The sequence below is a fragment of the Mus caroli genome, chromosome 10, assembly GCF_900094665.2.
Source record: "Mus caroli chromosome 10, CAROLI_EIJ_v1.1, whole genome shotgun sequence".
Classification (NCBI taxonomy): domain Eukaryota; kingdom Metazoa; phylum Chordata; class Mammalia; order Rodentia; family Muridae; genus Mus; species Mus caroli.
Window position 1 is genome coordinate 74630379 of NC_034579.1, and position 9654 is coordinate 74640032.

At 56.9% G+C, this 9654-nt stretch overlaps 2 protein-coding genes across 6 annotated transcripts in view; one reads left to right on the top strand and one right to left on the bottom strand.

Annotated features, from left to right (window-relative positions):
• Positions 1-5514, top strand: part of Csnk1g2 (casein kinase 1 gamma 2) — an 18711-nt gene extending 13197 nt beyond the window's left edge. For 2 of the 4 annotated variants that reach the window (XM_029482675.1, XM_021173901.2), the window contains exons 3-12: positions 2664-2704; positions 2785-2854; positions 2936-3084; positions 3169-3403; positions 3482-3567; positions 3662-3746; positions 3865-4013; positions 4362-4445; positions 4550-4656; positions 4795-5514. In XM_029482675.1, coding sequence (XP_029338535.1) covers positions 2664-2704; positions 2785-2854; positions 2936-3084; positions 3169-3403; positions 3482-3567; positions 3662-3746; positions 3865-4013; positions 4362-4445; positions 4550-4656; positions 4795-4849 — 1061 coding nt within the window. In that variant the 3' untranslated portion in view covers positions 4850-5514. Of the gene's footprint in view, positions 1-2663; positions 2705-2784; positions 3085-3168; positions 3404-3481; positions 3568-3661; positions 3747-3864; positions 4014-4318; positions 4446-4549; positions 4657-4794 lie in introns of those variants that run through there. The other 2 variants (XM_021173900.2, XR_002378893.2) reach the window with 2 other exon arrangements.
• A 1193-nt stretch (positions 5515-6707) lies between these two features.
• Positions 6708-9654, bottom strand: part of Btbd2 (BTB domain containing 2) — a 12715-nt gene continuing 9768 nt past the window's right edge. Inside the window, exons 5-9 of one of the 2 annotated variants that reach the window (XM_021174819.2) lie at positions 9226-9423; positions 8632-8824; positions 8346-8433; positions 7910-8056; positions 6708-7787 (exon numbers count right to left, since the gene is read on the bottom strand). In XM_021174819.2, coding sequence (XP_021030478.1) covers positions 7626-7787; positions 7910-8056; positions 8346-8433; positions 8632-8824; positions 9226-9423 — 788 coding nt within the window. In that variant the 3' untranslated portion in view covers positions 6708-7625. Of the gene's footprint in view, positions 7788-7909; positions 8057-8345; positions 8434-8631; positions 8843-9225; positions 9424-9654 lie in introns of both variants that reach the window. The other variant, XM_029482845.1, reaches the window with a different exon arrangement.

The following is a 9654-nucleotide window of genomic DNA, read 5'->3' on the forward strand; positions in this document are numbered from 1 at the left end:
AAAAAAAAAAAAAAAAAGAAAGTGCAGCCCTGATACATGCATGCATGTGCACATGGCCTGCAGTGTCCTCCTGGGGTCCTGACCTCAGGCAGCTAAGGCAGCTCATGTCCTTGTACAGATCCCGTGCGGGCACTTAGGTGTGTGAGTCCTAGAAGGGTTCAACTGCATCCTGTGCAGGAGCTGTCTGTGGGAAGCTGCGTGTGAGTGCTTGTTGCTTCCTGTTCTCCCTGCTAGGAGTGGAGCTTGTGCCACCAGTTTGTGCACTTTGACCTTTGTTGGAGTTCAGAGTCCCTGTCAGCTATTTACACCCTAACCTAGGTTAGAACTAGCACCTCAGGGGTAAGGTGTGCTTGGTGGGAGCCAGGCCAGTATTCCAGCCCCAACTGAGAACCAGCTTCATAGCGCTCAGGATGCTGAGGACGGTGTTCTTCATAAGAGGCAGACCTGGGCTACACAGTGAGAACTTGTCTCCTGTCTCCCTGTTCTCCCTGCCCCCACACAGAGTGAGCGTTGAAGGTGCTGATTTCTCAGAGTGTGAGCTGCTTCCTTGCCTGAACCTTCACCCTCTACCCCACCCCTACTCCTTATGAGGTCTGGTGACCTGGCTGGCTAGGCCACTGAGCGCCTTGGATCTGCATAGCAGTAATTGTTGATGAAATTGGGAAGTCGAAGCCCTTCGTCTGTGCAGCTTTCCTGCTCTGATTATGGGGCCACATTCCCTGTGTGTGTGCCCTCTCCCTCTTCTTTGTAAGAAAGGGTCCCACTGTGTAGCTCTGGCTGTCCTGGAACTCACTCTGTAGACCTGGTTAACCAGAACTCAGAGATCTGCCTGCCTCTGCATCCCAAGTTCTGGGATCGAAGGTGTTTGCCACCATGCCTAGCCCTCCCACACACTTTTTTTTTTTTTAATTTTTGTTTTATGTGTATGGGTGTTTTGTCTGTGTGTATGTTGCTGCAGTGTGTACCTGCCTGGGGTGTCTGAAAGAGGGCGCCTGGTCCCCTAGAATTAAAATTAGGTACTGTTGAGAGCCTCTATGTGTGTGCTGAGAACTGAGCCCAGATCCTCTGGAAGAGTAGCCAGAAGCTCCTAACCACTACGCTGTCTCCCCAGTCCCTAGCACATTTAAGAAAAAAATCAAAATGTGTGTATGTTGAGGAGCAGAGATGACACACACACACCTGTGAGGGTCAGGGACAACTTTGGGGAGTCTCATTGCTCTCCTTTCTGTGGATTCTGGGAACTCGGGCTTGGACTGAGGCTGGCTGCTTGCATGCAGGTGCTCTCCACTAAGATAGGGCACACTTGTAAACTGTGGGCTCAGAATGGCCGTGCCTACATGACAGGGGCTTCTGCACCATCAGCCTGCCAGTTCTGACATCCTTCAAGACTTCCAGTGCCTAGCATAGGGAACCTGCTTTCTCAAGGACTTGGCTCAGGTGCGGGGGTGGGGTGTGGGGGGGGAGAGGCCAGCAGTAGAGCAGGGTTGGATCAGTGAAAACCCCAGGGGAGGTGGCCACAGGAGAGGAGTGACCCTGAGGTGGTTGAAGTTAGAGACATCTGCTCATAAGCAGGTGTTTGCAACTGCAGCCGAGGAGACTTGAGCTCCCTTGGGTAACTTTGACTTCCTGCATGTGAGAGCCATGGCTCCAGAGAGACCTGAACAAACCCTCCCAGAGGAGAGCTGGCTTAACACTGTGTAGGCCCCACCTCCCTTGCAAGGGGCAGTCCTTGGCTGCTCCCCCAGGAGATCTGAGGTGCCTGCAGGGTGTAGGGTAGAGACCAGACCCATGGTGACCTGGACTGTCACCGAGCCAACCTCTTGGAAGAAACTTCATGGTGTTTCACCTTATATAACCTGGCATACCCTGGTAGAGCACAGGAGGTGGGAAGCCATCGCTGTCAAAGAGAAACAGGCCCAGCCTACAAGTGGGCTCTGAACTTGGCCTGGTATCAGAGAAGGCTGCTTGCTGATGTCCATGACTGCTGGAGAGTGATGGAGACCACCCCAAAGGGCTAGCTATGCCTCAGCCTGGGGGCACTCTTTACAAGTTGGTGGCTGGCTTTGACTGGGGATAGAGGCCCCAACAGGCTGAGGTGGTTGTAGACAACCTGGCCACAGATCCTGTCACAGTGGCTCTACTTGCTGCAGTAGTCGGGGCCTTTCCCTGCAGGCGTGGCAGGTGCAGCCGCTGGGGGTGGCCCTGGAGATGATGGTCTTTGTGACTAGTGATGTTGAGGCAGGCCTGCGCTGTGCTCAGACAGCAGATGGGAGCCCTGCCTGCAAGGAAAGGCTGACGGAGTGGGCTGAGCCTACTGCTGGACTTACCAGGGTGGGGGTCAGCAGCATGGGGTGTGAGCATTACGTCCCCTCAACCAGCCATCTTGGTAGTATGTGTGGTTTTGTGGGGCTGCCTCCAAAGTGAGGATGGACTGTGTTGTGACCGCTGTGTCCCAGAGAGACATCTCCCCATGACTGCATGCAAGTGGAGAGGTGTAGTGCCTGGGATGCCTAGGCAGTTGGCGCTTGTGGCCAGAGGCACTTTAACAGCTGACAAGAGGGGATTCATTTCCACGGGCTTCTGCGAGCTGTGCTCCGAGGAGGAGACGGCCTCCTTGGGGTCTGGGTGGGCCACAGTCCTGACAGTCTCTGTTGCCTCCCCAGGAAAGAATCTGTATACAAATGAGTACGTGGCTATCAAGCTGGTGAGTGTGCCCTGCCTGCCCTTGCCCTTCCCTGTGCCCTTGCTGGGAAGAAGGCCTGGTAACAGTTCTCTGCCCCGCAGGAGCCCATCAAGTCCCGGGCCCCACAGCTGCACCTGGAGTACCGCTTCTACAAGCAGCTCAGCACGACAGGTGAGGCGGACTCGGGTACGGGGCCAGCACTCCTAGGCCAGCAGCGGCTCCGGACACCCAGCATGGATGTTTCCTTCGCAGAGGGCGTCCCTCAGGTCTACTACTTCGGCCCTTGTGGGAAATACAACGCCATGGTGCTGGAGCTGCTGGGGCCCAGCCTGGAGGACCTTTTCGACCTGTGCGACCGCACCTTCACGCTGAAGACGGTGCTGATGATCGCCATCCAGCTGGTGTGGAGGGCTGGGGCCTGCAGGGTGGGGTGAGCAGGGCTGGGCCTAGGTGCTGAGCCCCCACCTGACTCAGCTCACTCGCAGATCACGCGCATGGAGTACGTGCATACCAAGAGCCTCATCTACCGTGATGTGAAGCCCGAGAACTTCCTGGTTGGGCGGCCGGGCAGCAAGCGGCAGCACTCCATCCACATCATCGACTTTGGGCTGGCCAAGGAGTACATCGACCCTGAGACTAAGAAGCACATCCCATACCGCGAGCACAAGAGCCTGACAGGCACGGCGCGCTACATGAGCATCAACACGCACTTGGGCAAGGGTGAGCAGCCCTACGGGCAGGGGCCGGAGAGGGGCGGGCGCCGGGGAGGCTGCTTCTGAACCCGTGCTGTCCCCGCAGAGCAGAGCCGCCGGGATGACCTGGAGGCGCTGGGACACATGTTCATGTACTTCCTGCGCGGCAGTCTGCCCTGGCAGGGGCTCAAGGTGGGTGTGGCCTTTCCAGTGTGGGGATGGGCTGTGGGCTTGGATGCTGGGTGCTGAGTCCGGCTAAAGCTAAGACCAAGGTCACATCGCGCAGGCAGACACGCTGAAGGAGCGCTACCAGAAGATTGGAGACACCAAGCGTGCCACACCAATCGAGGTGCTGTGTGAGAGCTTCCCCGGTAAGGAGCCGACTGCATCCCACCCCCTTAGTTCTGCCCCATCATGTGGCCACGCCTATAGAGCCATCCTCCAAGCTGGGTTCCTCCATGTGACCACGCCCCTGGTCCTCTTCTGCAGAGGAGATGGCCACCTATTTGCGCTATGTGCGGCGCCTAGACTTCTTTGAGAAGCCAGACTACGACTACCTGAGGAAGCTCTTCACCGACCTCTTCGACCGCAGCGGCTACGTGTTTGACTACGAGTATGACTGGGCCGGCAAGCCCCTGGTACGAGCAGGTGATGTGAGAGCTCCGGGTTAGGACTCGGTGTGTGAGGGGTGCACTGGGTGGGCATCTCCATAGGCGAATCTGCATGGGTACCCCTATAAGTGAAGAAGGTACCCCAGGTTGGGAACCCCATAGTTGAAAGTGTTCAGATTGAGATGCTCACAGCTGAAGGGGTGCAGGTGGTGACACAGACCTTGGTTATACAGTAGGGTGTGGGTGGGAACTTTGGTGGGAGGGGCCGACCTCTCCACAGTGAGGGGCGGCTGGGGCCAGGGCACGGGTCAGGAACTGTCCTGGGGCTGCAGCGACACCTGCGGCTCCATCCTGTCCTGACATCCGCTCTCGCAGCCGACACCCATCGGCACCGTCCACCCTGACGTGCCCTCCCAGCCACCACATCGCGACAAAGCTCAGCTCCACACCAAGAACCAGGTGAGGGCTGGCCAGGCGTGGGGGCCTGTCCTAGAGGGGATGGAGGCTCCTGCGACATTTCTGCAGGGCAAGAGGTGCTAACCTGATAACCACTGCTCTTCAAGGCGCTCAACTCCACTAATGGAGAGCTGAACACAGACGACCCCACCGCGGGCCACTCCAACGCCCCCATCGCGGCCCCTGCAGAAGTAGAGGTGGCGGATGAAACAAAGTAAGGCTCAGGGTGTGCAGTGGCTGAGAGGCCGCCTGTGCTGGCCACTGGGCCACCACCTCTTACCCCATTGCCCCATATCAACCGCTGGGCCACCATTCCCCACATTCCGTATCACCGCCCTTGTCACCCATGCAGGTGCTGCTGCTTCTTCAAGAGGAGAAAGAGAAAATCGCTGCAGCGACATAAGTGAGGGTGGGTGCAGCCGCTCAAGATCCCCAGGCGGGTGTCTAGGAAACTGGCAGTGTCCTTGGTGGTGTGGGGCTCCTTGGCCCACCTGCAAGCAACATCTTTCAGGACTTGGGGTCACTTCCTTCACACAGGACTTTGGCGGAAATCTCTACACCCGTGTCTCGTCATCCCCTTCGAGAGCATTAACTATTTAAACCCAGGAGAGAAGCGCTGCGCCGTCCCTGCTGCGCCCCTGTTAGCTCATAAAGTCCAGCTTGTCCCCTCAATCCAAAGGCCATTTTCTCGAGGGGGGCAGGCCCGGGGCATGGGTGTCACACGGGGAGGCCTCAGCCATCAAAGGGGAGGCGCGTGCACTTCCACAATGCTGCACCAAAGCCAGGGTGGAGCGCGGGATGGTCACCGCATAGGGACTGGTATGGGCCACACAGAACCAGGGCGGCCGTGATCCGTGTCCCTGCGTGCAGGGCCCACGGGACAGAATCGCCTTAACGCCAGGCCTGGGGCAGCAGAGAGGCGGTCCCACAGGAGGGCCAGGCCTTGGTCGTGGGAACTGAGTTCTTGCTTTACGACGTGTACAGAAATGAACTTATGTTTCTCTGGCGCTTCCTTGAAGCCGTAGAGTTTAGGGGCTTTTTTTAAAAAAAAATAAAAAAGAAAAGAAAAACATCCCAGAGTGTTGGCCTGGGCTTTACCATCCATAGGACAATTCAAGTCTAGGATCGGGAACTGACAAGGACCCAGCTGGATCATGGGAATCCCGAGGGAGCTGGGCACCATCTGCCCCAGGAAAGACGGAGGAGACTGGTGATGCAGTGGGAGAGGAAGGCTGCTGCTTCCAAACCTGAGGGATCCAGAAGTCCCCAAGCAGATGGACAGGTTGGGTCTGAGCACAGCCCATATAAGGTGGACACCTCGAGGGCAGGGGGCTGCACAGTGTGGCTGCAGACTGAAAGCTGCCTCAGAAGCCAAGCCCTGAGCAGTGGGAGATTAGCGGAGCTGGGAGGAGGTTGCCCAAGTGGAAAGGAAATGGGGGTGGGGGTGGACTCCAGGACTTCATGATTATACAGGTACCACCCAGGAAACATTTCTAAAAGGGCTCAGATGTTAGGAGCACTGACTTCTCTTCCAGAGGTCCTGAATTCAGTTCTAGCAACCATCATGGTGTCTCACAACCATCTGTAATGGGATCTGATGCCCTCTTCTAGTGTGTGTCTGGAGACATCGACTGTAATATAAATAAAATAATTTTTAAAGGGTTCTTAGGAGAAGGGAAGATGGAAGTTGGAGAATTTTCCTTAAGAAAATAAGGGGAAGCCGGGCATGGTGGCGCACGCCTTTAATCCCAGCACTTGGGAGGCAGAGGCAGGTGGATTTCTGAGTTCCAGGACAGCCTGGTCTACAGAGTGAGTTCCAGGACAGCCAGGGCTACACAGAGAAACCCCGTCTCGAAAAGCAAAGTTTGAGTGTGCACAGGTCCTCTGCAAGAGCAGTAGGCACTCTTAATCACTAAACCATCTCTTTAGCTCTTTTGGTATGAGACAGGGTTTCTCTGTGTAGCCCTGGCTGTCCTGGAACTCACTCTGTAGACCAGGCTGGCCTCGAACTCAAGAGATCTGCCTGCCTCTGCCTCCCAAGTGCTGGGACTAAAGGTGTGCGCCACCACTGCCCAGCCAGGTGTCATGTACCCCTAGGCTATCTGCTTCTTAGGGCCTAAGATGGCAGACCACATCTGGCTGGTAGCCAGCCTGGCTGCCTGCATATTTGCTTTAGTGGTACTGCGAAGGTGTCCTCGGGGAACAGTGTGGGTGGCTGAGACGCCTGCCTCTCAGCCACCATGTAACAGACAACATAGCACTCAGTGATTCAAGGCAGATGTTTTCCTTTATTTAAAAAAAAAAAAAAAAAATCATTTGGGGACACAGTGTGGAGGGCACACCTCCCATGGCTTTGGGATGGGTTCTGGGCAGGAGGTCACTGGTACAGAAATATGAGGAAGTGGAACCCCAAACTGGAGACTGCGCCTTCTGGGACATCACTGGATGGGGTGATGTGGTGACCTAGAGGGCCAGGGCTGTGGTATGTACAGGGGTGTTCTGTGGTACCCCCGGGGAGCCACATCAGGCCAGCTGGGTGCCCAGTGCATCTTGATGGGCCTGCAGTCTCAAGGCTGAGCTCTGCTGGTTACACCTGTGAGGACTCTGTCCGCCTTGGGTGGACAGTGCTGACTGGGCACTTGCGCTGCTGTGAGAAGTAGGAACCATGGCCACATGTCACCTACCCTGGGGCAGAGCTCCCAGCTGCTCTGTGTACATGCCCAGCAGGCCAGGGCTTCAGGGGGCAGCAGTGCACGCAGGTCAGGACCTGGGACATCCCAGGGAGCAGCAGAGAAGAAAAGGAACATGAAACCCTGACCACTGGCTGGAGGAGAGGCCTGCCGAGGGCTCCAGCTGAGTGTGGGCTTGTATGCATTGCAGTGTGCAGTTGAAGAGAACGGAGGAGCAGGGCAGCACTGGGGCTCGGAGCTGGCCTGCTGCCCTGAGCTTCAGGGACTGTGACCCACCACGCCCTGTCCATCCAAGGCTAGTCCCACTCTGTCCCCCAAGACTGAGGGATTGTCTCAACGGGGCCCAGCCCATGGCCTAACCACCTCCTCAGTGCCTTGGGACAGGTGGTCACACTTGTCACTGTGGACACAGGCAGCCCCTTCCATGATGATGTGGGAGGTGGTGGGGAGGGAGGCAGGCCTGTGGCTGGCCAGGGTGACCTGGGTGGATGGCCTAGGTGTAGAAGATGACTTCAGGGATCTGCCCATCCTCCACAGATGTGCCGTTGTTGTTCCCAGCCGCATAACAGAAGGTGAAGCAGGTCTTAGCCCCCGTGGTGGGAGACTCGTGGGTCACCTTGCGTAGACCTTTGGTGCCATAGTGAGAGTCTGGGCCCTGGAGGTGGGAGGCAGAGTGAGGTCAGGATGCCCCAGGACTGTTACTACCAACAGAGAGGCACCCACAGACCAAGTCCACAGGGACCAGGAACAAGCCCTGGGTTGCAGTGCAGGCCCCACCTTCAGCGTGGCACAGGCGGTGTAGTTCACATTGGGCAGGACCTCCACGGGCTCCTTGAACATAACACGGAAGGTGCTGGCAGAACCGTCGCAGCTGAAACCTGTGTCATTCTGACCAAGGACTGTGTTGCTGTCCGTGTGGATGATCTGGGGACAGAGGCTGCTCAGATGCCAGGGTCTGAGCTGGGCAAGCAGGGGCTACAGGGACTGATGAGGACGTGGCCTGGGTACTTGGGCATGCTCTCAAGATGGGCGTGGCAGGGACATGGCAAAAAAGCCTGATGAGACACATGTGGGACCAGGGTGCATCGGAGGTCCAGCTGTGGCTGCCTTCGTATGGTATGCAGGGGATGGGACAGCACCAGGCTGTGGGTGTGGCCAGGAGGCAGGTTGGCTGCATGGCCAGGGACCTTCGAGGAAGGGGCTGGTGACCTACCTGGATGTTCACTTGGTAGTCAGTAGGCCCATGAATAGATCCATAGAGCCCAAAACCCACCACAAAGATGCGCTTGTTGACCGAGAACCTGCAGAAGGAATTGAGTGGAACAATGTCCTGAGCCCATAAAGTTGAGCAGCTACAATGGCCATGGAGCAGCCTGGAGCTGTGGGGAGGTCACATTGCCCATTCTGGACCAAAGCCTCATCTAACGCATGGGCAGTTCCTGCTGCGCACAAGGGTCTCAACAACCTCCCTGCCCCCACCTAAGCTGCCAAGCTCTCACCTGATGCGGTCACTGGTGCCGCTGTAACCCCAGCGGCTCTCCACCTGCTGGAACCGGTTAATGCTACACTCCTTGCCTCGCAGACAACATCGGGGCCGGTCGATGAACTCCACACGCGGCTTGGGGTTGACAGTAAAATGTAGGAAGAGGCTGACCACCTCCCGGTCCACCAGGATGCCGGACTGTGCCGGGCCTGCGGGCAGAGGGCTGGCTGACAGCAGGAAGGGAAGGCAGACTCAGGACCTGGCCTCAGGGTGGGGTATCTCATTGTCAGGACCTGGCTAAGTAGAGGGGTGCCACCTTCCTGGGATCCACCATGATATCTTTCTGCCTGGCATTTTGGGCTGGCAGACTCCCACGTGTGTGAGTCTTTTTAGACCTCTGCTGTGGAACACCCTTGCTTCATACTGGGTAGAGCTTGTACCCTGCCTGTCCATGCACAGGCTCCTAGGCCGAAGCGGGTTACTTCACAGCCAGTCTCTCATCACGCCGCAGCTTCCTAAAGCCTTTCCAGGGCCGACCCCAAACCTATGCATGCCGACGGAGTCCCAGCCCAAAGCTGAATCCTGAGTGGCTGCCATTCAAGTCTGTTACCTGCTGCAAACTCCTCGATGGTCATCAGGGGAAATCGGATGAGACTCAGGGCCTTGCCCAGCACCTTCCTCTTGTTCTCGGGTGTCACCTGAAGCTGCTGCCGTTGACACTCAGCCTCAGACCAGCGCACGACTGCATTGAAGAGCCGAACCTCACGAATGCCCAGGGTATCCCGTTCCAGCACCGCCACCAGTGTGTCTGTGGTAGAGAGAGGCTGTGAACCCGCGCTTGTCAGAGCCATGTGCAGACACGCCCCACATGGGATCCACCTTAGAGCCAGGGCTCCAAAATCACAGTCCTCTGTCCATGTTTGTCAATGATGTTTTATTGGCACATGGCCCTCCCTAAGCACCGTCTCTCCTTTCCTTTCCTTTCCTTTCCTTTCCTTTCCTTTCCTTTCCTTTCTCCTTTCCTTTTTTTTTTTTTTTT